This window comes from Rhyacophila brunnea, unplaced genomic scaffold (genome assembly GCF_057557595.1).
Source record: "Rhyacophila brunnea isolate RB1 unplaced genomic scaffold, BYU_Rbru_1.0 scaffold_3, whole genome shotgun sequence".
Classification (NCBI taxonomy): domain Eukaryota; kingdom Metazoa; phylum Arthropoda; class Insecta; order Trichoptera; family Rhyacophilidae; genus Rhyacophila; species Rhyacophila brunnea.
In genome coordinates, this window is record NW_028232965.1 from 55,892,232 (window position 1) to 55,910,292 (window position 18,061).

Consider the following 18,061-nt stretch of genomic DNA (forward strand, 5'->3'; position numbering starts at 1 on the left):
ATATTCAAAATAAACTCGCATGAATTTTAGATGAGTTGATTTCGTTTTGTCTGTTTCACTCATTGAATGTCCCAGTTTACTTTTCGGATCGTGAAATATAACCACTTTCAGCAAGAAAAATACTACATCCTGGCGAATTGCGTATCCAATGTACACTTTTATCTCGTAATTATTTCAGCATAATATTGCGCAAGCAGGAAAACAATTTCCAGGGCGCTGTATATAGAGATACTTTCGTAAAAACAAAATACTTACGTGGTGTCTGTTTTTTAAGAAGAAAACGTAATGTAGCGCAATGTAATTTGTATTCCGGCTGAAGCTCGCTCAGTAAGCTTGCGATGACGTTGTTTGTTTGTGTGAAGAGCTGGATTTTCGAGTTACCTTTATGAATATATTCCTTTTTAGGGGAAATATTCATACAAAATGAATTATTATTGACATCTCGATTGACACTTGTCCGGGGTAAATAAGCACGTCGTATTTACTTTAACGGTAAATCTCAGCGAGAAAATTGCATTTCCCGTATGACACATATCAAAAATTGGATAAAGGCGGCAAGGAATATTTAAAACTAACCTTTAAAGTATACACTAGTAGAGAAAAACGTACAAACGTGCCATCAAATACACGATATAAAATGATTATTTAAATCTTACTTTTTCGTAGGTTTTAGATATAGACGTTATTTTTTATTTTAAGTGCTGAAATAAATATTCATTGGAATGCATTATTTTTAGAGTGCAAACATAGAGTTGTTAATTCATGTGTTTGTAATTTACTAATGACAGTGAGAAAAAAGCGGATTAACGTCCAACATAATAATTATGTGCTTTATCTAGCGTTATTGGCAGTGTTGCCAACTGACATTCACAAAAATATACTAGAATAATAAAATATAATCTAGATAGTTTAAAATTCAAAACTGTTTTTAAATATGTCATACATTAAAACATTATTTCTACAAGAACCATGATCGAAGTAGAATTTTGTATTTTACAACTAATAAAATAGATCAATTATTAAAAATAATAAAAAATTTAGTCGATATTTTTTATCAAAAATTTTATTTTATTTGTAAAATTTAAAGTACAAGAGACCAGTATCTTGATTTTCAAGCAAATCTGGTTTAATATTCTATCTATATGTAGCGGCGAAAAATGCTAGATTTAACGCAAAAAATATTAGATCTGGCAATAAACTGGTAAGCTGGTAACTGTCATAAATGAATGACTCTTGATAATTATTGTGCAAGATTTATTTCTTATAATTTTTGATGTCGTTGTTCCGAATTGTGTATAGTTTATTGGATTATTTTTTATTGTATGGGTCAGTCTTCGCTTTGGGTTTCCACATACCATAAACCACCACTACCGCCGGCTGTTTTCGTGTAATAATGAATTCTATACGTCATGTATAGTAATTATACCAATATTCACGAATGGTGCATGGAAACTGAGGACCATCGGGCATGAACAATTATTAGTTGAGGAGCTCCATTAGTGGACCAGACCAGATATGTGTTGATGATTTTTGAGATAATATCGTCTCTGTTCTGGCAGAACACACAAACTGGAGAATACTAGTTTTGAGTAATTTGACTTTGAAGTTGTTAAAATGTTTTAAATGGTCTATCATGTGAGTTTATTAAGTAATCGTAAAAAGGATGACTTTAAAATAAAGACTGTTTATTTATTAAGAAGGTTTCCAGACGGTAAAGTTTGAAATAAGGAACATTTTGGTATAGCTAACTCAATATGTAATTTTTTCGAATTAGTGTCTTCTGCCAGAACAGTGACGATATGATAAAATGCAGTCGTTATAACTAAAAAAGAAGTTTGACTTACCTCAATCTGTCTGTCGTCATACATAGACTGTAACTCTGGACCAACAATCTCGAGTAACTGCTTTCGTTCTTCTCTAAAATCTGCAAAAAATCAAAAATTAAAATGATTACTACGTATAAAGTTTTAGGGAAATATTTTAAACAAACTCATGTAACAGAATAATGCTATACAATAGTATAAAGTGCATCTCAGTATAATAAATTCATCTGCTCGTATGGCAACAGGGTGCTCATGACGGCATTGAGATATACAATTTCAACAGCACTATAGAAGCACGGTAGAGCCTCAATTGACCGTTTTGGTGTATGGCAGAAATTCCTCCAGAAGGCATACAAGGCGCAGGTCTCAACGATTAAACCTTTTAATACATGCGGCCATGGCTTAGCTGTGATTGGTCATTGAACTCGCCTTATTTCACTGCGACTTCGTGTGTCTCTATTGGGGTAACTGAGTATTTTTGACGGATGAGATCACGATCACTGTGTGGAAAATACTTACCAGAGATTTGTTTTTTCTCTTTTTGTCTCCATTTCTTAAAACCTATATTGTACCTTCACAAATATATTATTATGAATTGAAATATGAATTTATTATTTTATAGGTACAAATATATATAGTAACAGATTTTTGTGTTTCCACCGCGTGTTCTTTCCCCTTCTGGGAGAACGTTAGGGAAACGTTTTGGGCTTATTGCAGAACCATTCTTAAGATGCCATATGTTGTGAAGAGATAATCTTCAAAGAAAGACGGATATAGAACACACGGTGAAAGGCGAAAAATCTATTCGTGAAAATCTCAAATATTATAGGTAAGTACATGTATATTGAAACTTGAGAAACTGAAACCGCTGATCAAATTTACTCGTATAGTGGTAGGTATCAAAGAGATACTAAATGACTACGGGGTCGTCCTAAAGTTCGCCAAATCGAACCGCTTGTCGGAATACATGGCAGTAAAGCACTAGATATCACGAAGAATGGAAACAGCTCAGGGGGCTTTATCCAGCAGTGGATCGAGACCAGTTATTTAATGAATTGATGTAGACAATATGAAAACAGACTTTTAAAAATACATCGTAAGGTCAAAATGTAGATAATGTTAAGTATCTCCAAAATAATTCATGTTTAAGTACACTTTCCATATATTATATAATACAATTGTCATAGCACTTATAATACCAAATCAATAAGCTAAAACCAAATAAGTTTACAAATAACTAACCACATATCAAGACTGATAAAAAGTTTCTAATATATTTTAAATAAATCAGCACTCATTGTGTCAATAATTACTTTTACGAATTCAAAATGGGTTAAATCAAGATTAAGATGTGTTTCAAATATAATTGCATAATTATTTTAACATACCGATACAATTGTCATATCACTCTTAACATTCAAATCAATAAACTAAAAGCAAATATGTTTACAAATAACTAACCACATATCAAGACTAATAAAAAGGTTAGCACTCATTGTGTCAATAATTACTTTTACGAATTCAAAATAGGTTAAATAAATCAAGATTAAGATGTATTACAAATATAATTGAATGATTATTATAAACATACCGAAAATACGTCACGAATTTATTACATTACGATAGCAATATCAAAAAAAAATAAGAATTATGTTCAAAGCTTGTATCACATACCTACTCGAACTACTAGCAACGGTGTACAAATAGCACAATAATATCTAAAATGCTACCACTTTCATAGGTAAATTAATGAATGTTATTCGAGCACGTTGAATTTTTGAAGGAATGCTATACCTGAATCAAAATTTGACAAAGTCCTCTTTGTGATTCAGTAACTGAATACTTTCATTAAAAAACAACAAAAAGGTCGCACGCAGACTCTGCAGCCCTTAAGTCGTAAACTCACATTTTTCACAGAGACCGCATAGAATTTTTGAACATTATTTTGATATTAAATTTTAAGCCTCGTTTGGGAAAAACTCACAGCTTGTTGTAAATATTCAGCGAAAGAAAGGGAAAATTTCGAGTATTATTGAACGCATATATTACAATAAGAACTCTGGATTATTTTCTTTTGATACGAACAAGGCTTTACTTTGGAGCAACACATTTATTTTATGTTTATTGTAACGGTACTCTCTTGCGAAATACGTTTTTTATTGTAAATATATCGTAATAAATATCGAATTCACGTTTTTATTAAAATAAACTTTATATATAAAATGTTTATAGTACTTTAGTGGTCGGACATAACTGTCATGTCTGTCTTTTATTTATTTATTGATAATACATAATATACAGCACTAGCTGGCAGCATTAACGGAGAATCAATAAATGACATATTAATAACTTGATATTAACTATTGTATTAAACCACAGGTTCTCAAACTTATTTCGACCACCGCCCACTTTGAGATTTAAAAAAATCTAGTGCCCCCCATATTTTTAACTCACCTTTTTACATTGCCATATGTTGCATATCTTAAAAACAGTTGTTGAAAATATAATTTTTAAACATGCATTATTATAATGTGGATAGAATAGATAGGGTGTGACCCATATCCTAATGAGAAGAAATAAAACTCATACTTAATCGTATTTAGAATTTTTTTTATTCACATTAAAAGAAGGCTTTGAATTTAAAACTTATCTGATGTGAAGGATGAATCTGATGCATTTCGACGAGTTTTTTAATATCAGGCTCGAATTCACTTAAAAACAGCTGTAAGTCACCGCGTTCAGTAACTTGCAGCCGATTTCTCTTTTTAGTTAGCAACGTTGCTACAGCAGTAAATCCAGGTTCCCATAAATACGACGATGGGAATGCTATGAGAAATCGTTAAACAACGAACCATAACCCAGAGTACAGTTGAGAGATTCGCTTCTGCAGCCAAAATTCTTGGTAGCCATTCTTGATTTTAATTTTTAATTCTTCGTTTCTTGTCAGTTCAATAAGTTCTTCTAATCTAGGATTTTTATAGCCTCTAGATTTCTTAAATTCCCCCTAATTTTCTTTGAGCCTTCTACTGCCCCCCTGAAAGCCTCCAGCGCCCACAAGGGGGAATTATTGCCCACTTTGAAAAAGATTGTATGTATTATACAAACACTTCGATATATATATATAACTATTCTCCTTTTAATAATTCGTCAAACGATTTCTTTCCGACTGCTTTTCTACAAGGCATGCTCACTTTTCACTCTCTTGAATCTCGTAGGTCACTTCTGCTCTTGAAACATTTTTTCCTGCAAGGGATCACGAGGGATGGTTTCTAATCCTGGCTTCCTAAAGAAGGAAAGGTCAATTACCAACATGGTCGCAGCCATGACCTATTCAGGGTTCCTCGAGTCAAGCCTATCAGGCACCATTAGCGAGGAGTGCATGATTAGTAAATGCGCTCCCTAAAGACATAGACATTTTCAATTATCTACTTTGCATTTTGTTTTTGAAACTTTATTTTATTGTATATAATTGTTAATTTTTTTTGTATTATTATTATTATTATTATTCTCTCTTGTGAGCGTAATATTTATTATAATGTAAATCTCATGTTGTGAACGTCCTAAATTTTGATTTGTCATGTCAACAATGTTTTGTTTTCTTAAATAAATAAATATAGTGCATGATACTATATCTGGGGTCGATTATATTATATAAGTGAAAGAAAGAAATAAAACGCAGAGCGACAATATCCAATTTTGCTTTGACCCGCCTCATACCTTGACACGTTTATGAACAGATCGTAATATCTCAAAAAATAAAAAAAGATATGGCTTATGCATGCCTTGCTGTTTTCCATTTTTATGTTCGTGTAGAAATCCGTCAAATCCGAAAAACGTAAAAAAATTTAAAAAAAAAATATATATATATAAATATATATATATGCTTCGTTGCATTAGTAACAGTGATTAGTAGATAAAAGTTAAACTATTATTCATTATACAGAAAAATATTGGGAGTCTTGTCAATAAACTGTAATTGTTAACGACCTGTGAAATAGACTGATATATTTAAATTATTCTAAATCATGTCAGTATTATACTAAATATGACTTTATATATTTCAATGAAAATATTTTTGTTGTCCATATAAATGGTGCATTTTGGCACGTGTATGGTATCAAAAAAATGTCAACATCTCCATACAGTATAATTTCATAAATCGTAAGCATTTTAAGCATCAACCATAATACTGACAGTGATCTACCACACTCTTGCGTTACCATTCGTCAACTTAAACATACGTATTATATTTGGCTGATGAAATTGAGGCACGAAAAAATAAATAACAACACACACGTGTCTTTCACTATTACAAGAGATACTCAATTTCCCATTCGTCATGAAAATAATCAATTTCAGTTTTCTTTTGGGCACTCATCGTCAAAATATTTTCCTACTGGACAAAGAGCCTACTACGCGACGGTAAAAGAAAACTACGCCTCAGTTTATTTAGAGAACATAAAGATATAACATACATTATTTTGAAAACACTACTGAAAAAATATATTATAAACAATAGAAAAAATCTTTTTTGAAAAAAGTAAGACAATTGAACCTGCATCTCTCGGGTTTCGCGCCCATGCACATAGACCACTACGCTATTGGTGTTAATTAACTTAATTGCGACAAATTTTAACTAATGGCTCTTAATACTCTTAAGAAACCAGAGAGATGCAGGTTCGATCCTGCTGGTTGTCTGACTTTTTTGAAAAAATATTTTTTCTATTGGTTATCATATTATATTTTCTCAGTTAAAAATTATGTATGTTCAATAATTAGAATGTTACATTCTTAAGTCTTGTGAATTAATCGTTGAAAAAAAATAGTTAAATAAATATAATAATATGAGTATTTGTGAAAAAATATTGCCCACTTTAGAAAGCACTTGTTTAGATGGAACAAACGAAAAAAATACAGCATAAATTAAATAATTATACAAAAAATTTTAACGCAAAAAAACTTTTTTAATTTTTCAGGATTTCCTATTATTCCCAGATTACATTTCAGTTTACAGGCTTTATCTTTAGACAGGTGAATGTTGAATTTCGCGTTTCATTTACGTCGACGCATAATTTTCAATAAAGCACGACGTGAGAAGACATCACTTAAGCTTCGCAATTTTAAGCTCTCATTTACTGTGGAAAATGCAAACAGAAAAGCTAATCAATGTTACACCTATAATACACTATACATACGTAAACAATCTATGATAGTGTATACCAGGGGCGGATTGGCCTGGCAGAATTATGGAAAGCACACAAAAGTCTCAAATTCAAACTATTTTTCTTAAATTAAAATAATATTTATTCATATACCTACCTAGTTAATAAATATTACCTAATACACATATTTAAAACTTTTAAATGAGACCAGATCTGTTTGGCTGAGAGCAAACGTTGGAGAAAGGAGAAATAACACACGGTGATAACCCAAACATCTATTTCCATAACAAACAACCGTGAAAGTCTCAAACATTATATAATATAAACATACCTATATATTATAAACGCCATTTTATATAATACAACAATAATTCATCATCATCAATCATATCTATCCACTGCTGGATGAAGGTCTCTCCAAGCTGATTCCACTTATCTCGGTCCTTTGCGTTGCGTTGTCACGTACTTCCGCATAACTTATCATTTCATCGATCCAGCGGCCTCTAGGTCTGTCTTGCAGGCGTTTTGTAGCTATTGGGTACCACTGGATGACTTGATTTGTCCAACTATAGTTCCTTCTTCGAGCTGTGTCCAGCCCATTTCGCAAACCTTTTTTCTGTTTCCTTATCTACTCATTCATATTTTTGCCCTTTCGCATTATGTCCAACATGCACCTCTCCATACCATATTGTGCTATTCTGTGTTTCTGAATCGCGAATTACTTAGAGTACATGTTTCACACGCATATTTGATTACGGGATGCACACAGTGGTTGAACACTTTACGCTTTAGGCAGAGTGGGAGGTCACTTTTGAAGATGTTATTCAGGCGGCCAAAAGCACTTCAGCCGAGCTTTACTCCGCGAACAATTTCTAATCTTTAATTACTAATCGTGATATACCATATACGTAATTCCTTTTTTTAGAGTGACATAATAAAAGAAAGTGTTAGGTGTTGAGTATTTTACTGCTTTCTATGACCAGAGCGATATCCACATTAAATTATATTATTGTAATATAATGTGGAAATAGTAAATATTTACTCAACACACAATACTCAATATGTTAAGTAAAGTCAATAAACTTTTGCACTATAAAAATTACATTTCTCTGTAGGCTTCTACAGGGAACTCAGAAATAATGGGAACTGAAATACCTAACCGGTAAGCAGTAGCAGGTAACCGATGTCGAGTAAGGAATAATTCGGGATAAACGTAAACACGCGTCAAGAATACGTCATACGTCGAATACCGACAAGTACTCTCGGTTTATGTATTGAGGCTCATTTAATATTGGTGTATTACGAACACTATTGCATGTGCATAATGCGTGTTTCATTTGCATAGGACACTCACACATTCAAAACCCTGCATCAAATCCAAGCCAATCGGAATTCTATTTATTATCTGTTCTGTGGACTTCTAGAACTGTCGTCGACAAATTGTTACGGTCGTCGCTATGCAAAGTTTGAGAAACGCTGACACTAACGATACGTGGCGATTTCAAACATTCTAAAAAAACCGCAAAACTTTCTAAACTTTACCGCATAGGTTTGCTGCAAAGCTTCGCCTAACGGGCGGTACAAATGGCCATATTTCCCACGAGATCCCAATATTCTAGAACGTGATATTTCTATACGGCATTATGTGCCTGGCTTACCGGCATCCGCTAATCCGCTTATCATCTCCTCTCTTGTCTGCTCACTCTCCCGAATTTCTATCCGCTATACTCTCGGGTAAAAAGATTAATGCCTAAACAGCGGCGATATAGGATCTAAGTGAGTTGTAAGTTTTACGATTCCCAGCGGACGCGTTAAAACGGTACCGGCTATACATACACTTCGAATCGTGATTAACTAGATATCGAATATTGACTCATGGTTAGATACTCTCTTAATATATTGGAATAATAATCTGACTTACCTACCTTTGTAGAATTTAAAGTGATTTTCCTTCCTTTATACTTAAATGTATTTTGATAAAAATATTCATATCACCTAAGTCACTTAGGTACATATAAAAAAAAAATTATTGGTTATAATACATTTTCCCAGAAGTGTTTTCAAAATTATATATGTTCAATACTTAGAATATTACATTCTTAAATCTTGTGAATTATTTATGGAATAAAAAAAATAGTTAATTAAAAAGTATTAGCAAGTCTGTCCGGCAACAATATCTAGGCAAAAACCGGAAGTCGCTAGTGCAATTAAAAGTAGGAGGAGCTTCTTAGTTCACAGTTTTCGCTAACCGGAAGGCGCTTCAATCGAAGTTCAGTTAAAAATGGGAGGAACTTGTTAGTTCACAGTTTTAGCACATAGCCAAGAACATCTTGTTGGGCTAGTAAGTTACAACACAAAAATATCTTGGAGTAATCCCTGACGTCGGTTAGTAATCAGAGTAATACCTACTTTGATTTAAAGTACAAAATCCGATAGACAATGTAGCTCAATTTTGAAAATCGGTTTAGAGAGTATTATAAGGGCCGTTATTTCAAATTTGTCGCAATTAAGTACGGCGTCTTTAATGTTGTTGTCAATGTGTATGGGCGCGAAACCCAAGAGATGCAGGTTAGATTCCTGTGGGATGTCTTACTTTTTTTAAAAGACTTTTTCTATTGGTTATAATACATTTAGAAGTATTTTAAAAATTATGTATGTCCATCACCTACCTATATGTTCTAATGAAATATTTTCCGTGTTAGTATAAGATATGGATAGTTTTTCAACATAATTTTTGGTATATTTTATATATTAACAATAGATCTTCCAGTGCTGTATTAGTTAAATTCTTACCAAATATAGTACGATGTATAACATGATATATAATTACATAAACAGTCTTTAAATGTGTAGTATATAAACTTTGTCAGCGCCGCAGGCAAATAATGGGGCTTACAAATGAATGCAACAAGTTTCGTTTCAAACTTTATTAACTTTACTTTATTCTTTAATAATTCACGAACCGGATCGTATTTTTTAATTTTTTTCTACGATACGAAGCTGTATTCCGGTGCGCTCCGGTTCATTTCGAGTCCTGATTATTATCATATAAGTAGATTTTCAGGTGTAATAATTAAAAAATATACATTGTTGTGTAAGTTAACACTCTTGAATTTTGTTTATTTTTTCTTGAGAATATTTATTAGTATGCTAAAAATGCAAAAGCCAGTCACCATAAACCAAGACTGTGGTGGACAAAGTAACTGTGGCTTATAGCTTAATCATGCTTGGTCATGCCAGTAAATAAAAAAATCAAAGCTCCTTAAATGTCCTCAATTATTATCAATATTGAATGCGCCTTTCGTCCACGTGACCAACTTTAATGCATATTGTGATACAGACGTAAATATTTATAATAATATTATATTATTCTTTAACACTTTTGTAAGTTTATCTTAAATTTCGTCATTCTCGAAAAGCGTACCTTCTTACAGCCACACGCAGAAGATAACTCACTTTCTTGTTTTTTTCAGACCATTATATCTGAAAATATTTCACTTTAATAAATCAAATAACTTCGGTATTCACGAGTGAATGTTTCGCTGTTTAGCAAAAAATGTAATATGTTATAACAACGCAAGTATGCAAGTATTAAAACCTGTGTTGTGGTAAATTTGGATAAAATAGCGTGCCACAACATTTGATACGCTTGGCAAGTGAGACACAAAAGAATTTGACATTCAGAAAAATTGAAAATAAAAATATACGCCACGTTCCTGTATAATTAAAAATGTCCGAAAAAATCAAGTTGGTACTTTTTTAAATATTGCGAAAGCTGCAAAAATGATTACTATTGCTAGCCCTACTTCAGTGAGGACGTGTTTAATAAGTGTGATTATTTTTATAACGAAGGTAATAACTATGTAAAAAATTGTATAGTGTTATAAAGTTTGTTTTTTTTTAATTCACTTTTTACTCTTTTTATACTTACAATATTTTAAGTTGAATTTTAACTTCAGAACGTGTTATAATTAATTATTACAGGCATCATGAAATATTTTGATTAATTAATTCTCAGCAATCTACAGCTTTCGTGTAATAAAGAATAAATTACAAGTCATGTAATGAAAAAAATATGTACATCATTCGTTTTAATATTATGCAGGCTCGGCGCGCTATAAACATAAAAATCAATTGAATGTACAGGGTGTTCGCCGGAAAGGTTTACTACTTTGTTTGGTCGCCATTTTGGTATAAATGAATTTTGACAGTTTATATTTGGAAATCGTGACGTATAGACGTGGAAAATTTATTATGGAAAAATATTCGATAAACCAATGTGCTTTATAATCGTAAAACATTTTATCAAAATCAATCATCAATTATTGTGACGACTAGAAAATGATGTCAATTTTTTGGTAGAAATAATGTGCCATCAAAACCCACTATTTATTGTTTAGTAAATGATTTTGAAGAAAGAGGCTCTGTAGGAGATAATTACTGGCCTGGGCCACAACGTACGAGATGATCAGCTGAAAAGATTGCTGATGTCCTAGAAAGTGTTAAAAACAATCCATCAACTTCAATTCGACACCGTGTTCAAGAAATTGGACTTACAACAACAACTTTGTGGGAAATTGTGCAGATTTGCATTTGTAGCCATTTAATATTCAGTTGACACAAGACCATTTGCGATGCCGTACATCACATACAGCTAATCGTACAATGGCATTACTGAGAGATCTGTTTCCACAACAAATTATCTTTAAAAAATGGTGATCTTGATTGGCCTCCACGGTCACCAGATTTAACAGCCCTGGACTTATTTTTGTAGGGAACAAACCAGAAACACATTAGCAACGTCGTGACTAAATTAATGAAATAAAACCGGTTGAAATGTGTGAAAATGTGATGAAAAAAATCTCGCATTTGTTAGGTTAAAAGAGGCGGACATTTAGCTGGCATTGTCTTCCATAAATAATTCCCAACATTTAATAAAACATTTATCAGCATTAAACCATTTTGTTTTCATTTTCCATAAAGTTATATAAAATTAAAGTGGTAAACCTTCACGGCGACCACCCTGTACATACTGATTAAATATTAATTATTCTGTAACTCAGATCAATGGTCTTACAGATTTTATATCAATTCAACAAGAGGATAATAACTATTCATTGTAACGACAATTCACCATTATAACAATGTATAAAAAAATCTTATAAAAATATTTTTCACTTTTATTATACGATAGTCAAAATTTATAAAAATACCGAAATGACCAAACTCATTCACTGCGGACCAGTTAATCAATATTTAATTACCACATTTAAATAACATGCTAATTATATCTAACGGCCATCTAATGCCGACACGGCAGCCGTGTCGTCAGCGCTGTATGAGTTAAACCATTCTTCTGTTCAATTTATAAATGAGGGCTAAAACATAAAAATAATTTTATAATCTCAGTGAATTGTCCGCACGGTGATTTGTCCCAGCATGGAATTTATTACCCTTATGGTAAAATAGTCGCGATAAATTGACTACGGTGAATTGTCTGTGAACCGTATTTTAGAACCAATCCACCTTTTGAGTGTATTCTTCAGGGAACTCAGAAATAATGGGAACTGAAATACATAACGGGTAAGGCGATAGCAGGTAACCGACTCGAGTAAGGAAGAATCCGGGTTAAACTTACACACGTGTCAAGAATACGTTTTACGTCGAATACTGAAAACTGCTCTCGGTTTATGCGTTTACGCTCATTTAATGTTGGTGTATTACACACACCATTGCACGTGCATAATGCGTGCTTCATTTTCGTAGGACACTCATACATTAAAAAGCCTGCATCACTATGCGGCGTATTGAATATAGCCTATCGGTATTCTATTTATTATCTGTTCTGTGGTATTCTTATATGATATTCCTAAAACCAAAACGCCGAAAATCTATATTATATATCAAGCGGTTGAAAGCTTGAATTTCGCTCCCAAAAAATGGATTATTTTCATATTGGTATTATAATATCTGCCTACTTAGAGATTTGAAAAAAAATAGGTACTTACCGTAAATTAAATAATATCATCACCTGTCTAACTATGGTAAGGGCAAAATGATTTTTTGAAATATCATCAGTTTTCACACGTGTACCTGTGTGGTTTTGGTGCCTTTTCAGTAGAGCTTACGGAATTTAAGTGTTGCACATACCTTTTATCAGTAATCCCAATTTATGTTTCCAAGTTCATGCAGATAGTGAGGAGAAACACTATCCCACTGTTTTCAGCAATCATCTCATTAGCTGTATTTTTATACTCCAAATTTGATGCGCTTTTATCGTTAAATGCGCCGTGCACCAAGCTATTGCGAGCGTAATATTACAGCGAATACTTATTATTTATTATGTCTTGCACAATAAAGTTATAATTAACGAATAAAACTATTTTAATTTATTCCACTGAAAATCTAGTCTAGGAGAAACTTGAAATTTTTTCGAATATTTTTTCATGTAATCGGAACTCCGCATTAACCACCATGGAAAACTGCATGTAGCTCATGAACGATGCATCATTCATCACTGATGTAGTTTTATCCATAGGCTTAAGAATTTGCTACCCCAAATTATACTATGAACTATTTACTTACCCTGTGTATTAACCATTGAATTAGAAATATTAGAAAACTTGGCAAATTTGAAGAGATCCTGACGGGAGTTGGCGACGGATCGAGGGAAGTGGCGCGAACTTGTGCTTGCTCTATGCCTCAATGCTGGGTCGTGACAGGGTGAAAAAAGAAGACGATTATGCTCTGTAGTAATTACATACAACATTCAAAATAGGAAGTGGTATTTTGATTAGTGTATAGCATTAAAATTAATTAATTACGTTATTAGCACCTCTTCATTATTCTAGAGAAGTTTTCACAATGAATTACCATGTTATTATAAATTGCATTACTTATTCAATTACAGCTAACCCAGAACTCTGCTTTCACATTTAGTTGGAAGCGGAATGGTTTTACTGTTAAAATATTCATATTGTGTAGGACGTATGCAGATGCGGCATAAAGCTCAGCGAAGTACAAAAAGTTGAAGTATCATCCGACGTAACTTTTCCGTTGCACGTCCTAATTGAAATAGTTTCTGCGGAGCCACAACAACATTCCGACCGTCGAATAACCGAATAACCGAATAACCGGCAACTGGTCCAGCGATCAACTTTGCAACTAATTAATGTTCCATTACAATGACTAAGCCACAACTAAGCGACGCTAGCTCCCCTGAGTGACGTATTCTTAATAGCAATAATTAATTTTATCTCATACATCATTTTAAACATAATTTAACATACACAATATTTAAGAATACTAATATTTTTATTCTAATAGTTTCTGGCGCATTGCAAATTGTGGGGGGGCTGACAGGGCTCTAACCTGGGGGCCCGGACTCAGGACGGACTCGGCATTGCGAGTCGACTAGATAAGTGAGATAAACATACATCACGAATTTGCTACAATAGTAAAAAAAATCACCTGTGGCGCTATTTTCCTTCAATAATGTTATTATTTAAAATTATGTGCTTGAACGATACAATTTTTAATTGTATATCGATACACGACAACTTCATAATTCAAATGGATTTATTAAAATATACAAAAAAACACTAAATATACACATGAATTTTACCGTGTACACCATTTTGGAAAACACTACTGTAGAGCATCACAATGCCTTTATTCCTAGCGATAAGTAGGGGGAGCCGCCAAAGATTCTAGCTTCGAGGCCTGCTTCATGATGTGGAGCCTATGAAATTGTGTATGTTATAAAATTAAAAATATTTTAATTACAAGTTTTTAGCAAGATCGAGTACGTGAAAACTAATATTTGGAGAGATCCTGATGCCGGCTAATAATCAAGGAAAGTACAAACTTATTCTTAATACCTTGATTTAAAATTATAATAATATGAGATCGATAATATCTCGGATAATTTATATTGTTAAAAAAATTCGGCTTGATTAGTATTGCACCATTTTTGCTTAATTGGTAAAATACATCCAAAATCCATAGATAGACGAACCCTAGTTCAATAAAACCGATTCAATTTATATCAGATACCTCTTTATCCCTTTAGAATTTTTGTTGAAATATTATTTAATATTTCTGAAAAAAAATCTTATTTGTTGGATATAAAAATATATAAACGTCATAAATAAAGTGACTGTGTTTTAATTTATAAATTGTTTTCGAGAGTAGTTACCTAATTCAGATTAATACATTGAACGCTAAAGACGCGCCCAGCGCGTAACGATTAAGGTGGCCATTCGATATAATTAGCATGTTATTTAATTGTGGTAATTAAAAAGTAATTATCTAGTGAGAGTGTTAAGAAATAGTTTGAAATTATTTTTAGTTTTTTTAATATACCTATCTACTAACATATTAATATTATTTATTATATTTAAAAATAGTGTCTTTGGTTTCTTTTCTATTTTACAATACACTAATTCCCTTTGAATGGTATTTTACTGTAGATATAAACTTTATTTTATACTACTCGTATTTAAAAAGGTGTAGATATTTTCAACCGTGGTTTTTCTATAACGAATAAATTTCTTTTTAAGATAGATTTTTTTTTAAATCGACGTATGACATGTGTGTCGTGGGCATTTTATTATGCGTGTGTCCTTTTTTGCTTCAATTTCATACCTGCTCTCTCTCTATGTTAAAAGGTTTTATTCGACACCTTTGATATTAACAATAATTAGGTTGTTATTTCTTTTAAATTTCATATTCTTCGACTAAGAAATACCTACTTATAAGAGAAAATTAATAATGATACAACTAAAGAGTTTTACTTATAAATGTCTTGGAATCTCAATAAAATTTCAAACACTTTGTTGCAGAAATGTTATTCCTTCTGAATGCAATATCTCTGATATTTTTATTTTTATGAACACGTTACAGTTGTATGGCTTTAGAAATGGAGAAATCTAAAGCGACGCTAGTTTTGAATCATAATATAACACTGCGCTAGAGAATAATGGAAACTGTGTATCACGATATGTACCTATTCTGAAACCCTCGCGACATTTTGCTTCAATGGATTTCGAATTCTGAACTCCGCTCCAATTAATGAGCGACATAAATAGAATTACAATGGAATATGGAATATGGAATACATTTCACTTCTGAAAGGCCAAGGGGCAACCATTTTAATATTTTGAATATAATTTTGTGTGTGTGTAACATTGAATTGAGTATTAATATTTAATTAACCAAATGAACGATCCTAAATCCTACATATAAACAAACCCACAAATATAATAAATATCATCATCATCAGCCTGAATCTATCCACTGCTGGATGAAGGCCTCTTCAAGCTGTTTCCACTTCTCTCAATCCTGTGCGTTGCGTTGCCACGTACTTCCGCAGAACTTTATCATTTTATCGATCCAGCGGCCTCTAGTTCTACCTTGCGGACGTTTTGTACCTCTTGGATACCACTGCATGACTAAATGTTGAAATTGAAAATTAAAATAATAAATTAATTATGGATTAAAAATTGAACGTAAATACATATTATTATTACTGTCAGAAAACTTTTGAATTTAAACTAAAACGTCCTTAAAGCAATTTATTTCAAACTTTATAATATTAACTCCATATGGGCTCCATATATTTTTTTATAATTACCTCTACAATTTATTATTCTATGTGATTCTGAACCGAAGAGGTTTATGAATGGATTTTTGTTTTACGATAAATGGATATTAGCTACTTACTCAACCTATTAGAATAATATATGCTTTGGATCCATACACACATTGAAAAAATAACATGTAAATTTTCCAGACACGAGGAGATTAAATCCCGAGACCCATGACTGTATAAGCCGACTGAATATAAAAATATGTATACATATATTATATATATATATGAACATATATATTTAATATTTAAACTGTCATGACTTTTTCGCATATTTTCCGTACAGCCAGACTTGAAATTCGGCATTCAAATGTTGTGCCCTTAATTAATTAGGAAAGATGGTTCTGTGTGTTGTATTAAAATATGGTAACCGTACTGATATGCAAGAAGATGGTATTACGTATCATAGGTAAGTTGATACATGTTCGTGAAAATTTATTTGTATATTATTATATATTTTAATATCAGTGACCTAGTGTTTCTTTAAAATAACTTAAATTATGGATATCTTTACCTAATGGTTGCATTTTAAACCGCTTAAAAATACTATATAACGTAAAAAATAGAAAATTATATTTTAATTCTGAGCGTCTAGTGCGAGCATTTTGGGTGAGCACTAGCGAAATGGTCTATGGTCTCGAACATTTATAGACGAATGCGTTCGCTCGCCCACAAACCAAACGCACGGCACGCAGCTTCATTTAGCAATGCAACGGGTGGCGTCTAGACTCTAGATGTATCTATAGTCTATGGTTGTGCCATTACAAAAAGTTTTGTAAACAATTGGGGGCAGTCCAGTGCTATAAACACGCCCCCCAGATAACTTTCTTCGAAATAAACTAACATGTTTGATAGTGATGCTGTCGAACTGAAATCTTATCAATCCATTCCTGGTGGGAAAATTGTAAAAAAAACATTGAATTGATATGTACAAACAAACGACCTCAGAATTAGTTATACTTAGGCCCATATTAATTATGATCTTATTAGGATCGGACATGGTCAGAAAAAAAATGGTATGATCATATATTCGTATGATATAAGATATTATATTAAGATACCAACCTAAAAATTATTAAACTATTATAATTTTTTTTATATACTCGAATCAAATCATAATGTAGAATTAGAAATATCTAATAAATATAATTCGAAAAGAAGTAAGTAGCTAGGTAGTTTTGTCAACATCACAGCAAATAATTCCAAGATAAAAAGAACTTTTTATATACTTCTTCTTCTTCGATGGCGCTACAGCTCAAGTCGAGCCCTGGTCTCCTCCACCGCTGTCCTCCAGCCGGAACGGTCCTCCGCACGTCTTTTCCAGTTCCTGATTTTTAGTATCTGGTTGGCATCTTTTCTAACATTATCACCCCATCGTGTGCGTGGCTTTCCCACTGGCCTTTTCCCTCCTGGGTTTCCTTCGAGGA

General features: G+C 32.4%; 1 protein-coding gene across 1 annotated transcript in view; it reads right to left on the reverse strand.

Annotated features, from left to right (window-relative positions):
* The window catches only part of LOC147068583 (uncharacterized), a 435,171-nt gene that overhangs the window by 293,561 nt on the left and 123,549 nt on the right, over positions 1–18,061 (reverse strand). Inside the window, exon 3 of the mRNA XM_085953004.1 lies at positions 1,845–1,924. Within this exon, the coding sequence (XP_085809130.1) occupies positions 1,845–1,924 (80 nt within the window). The remainder of the gene's footprint in view (positions 1–1,844; positions 1,925–18,061) is intronic.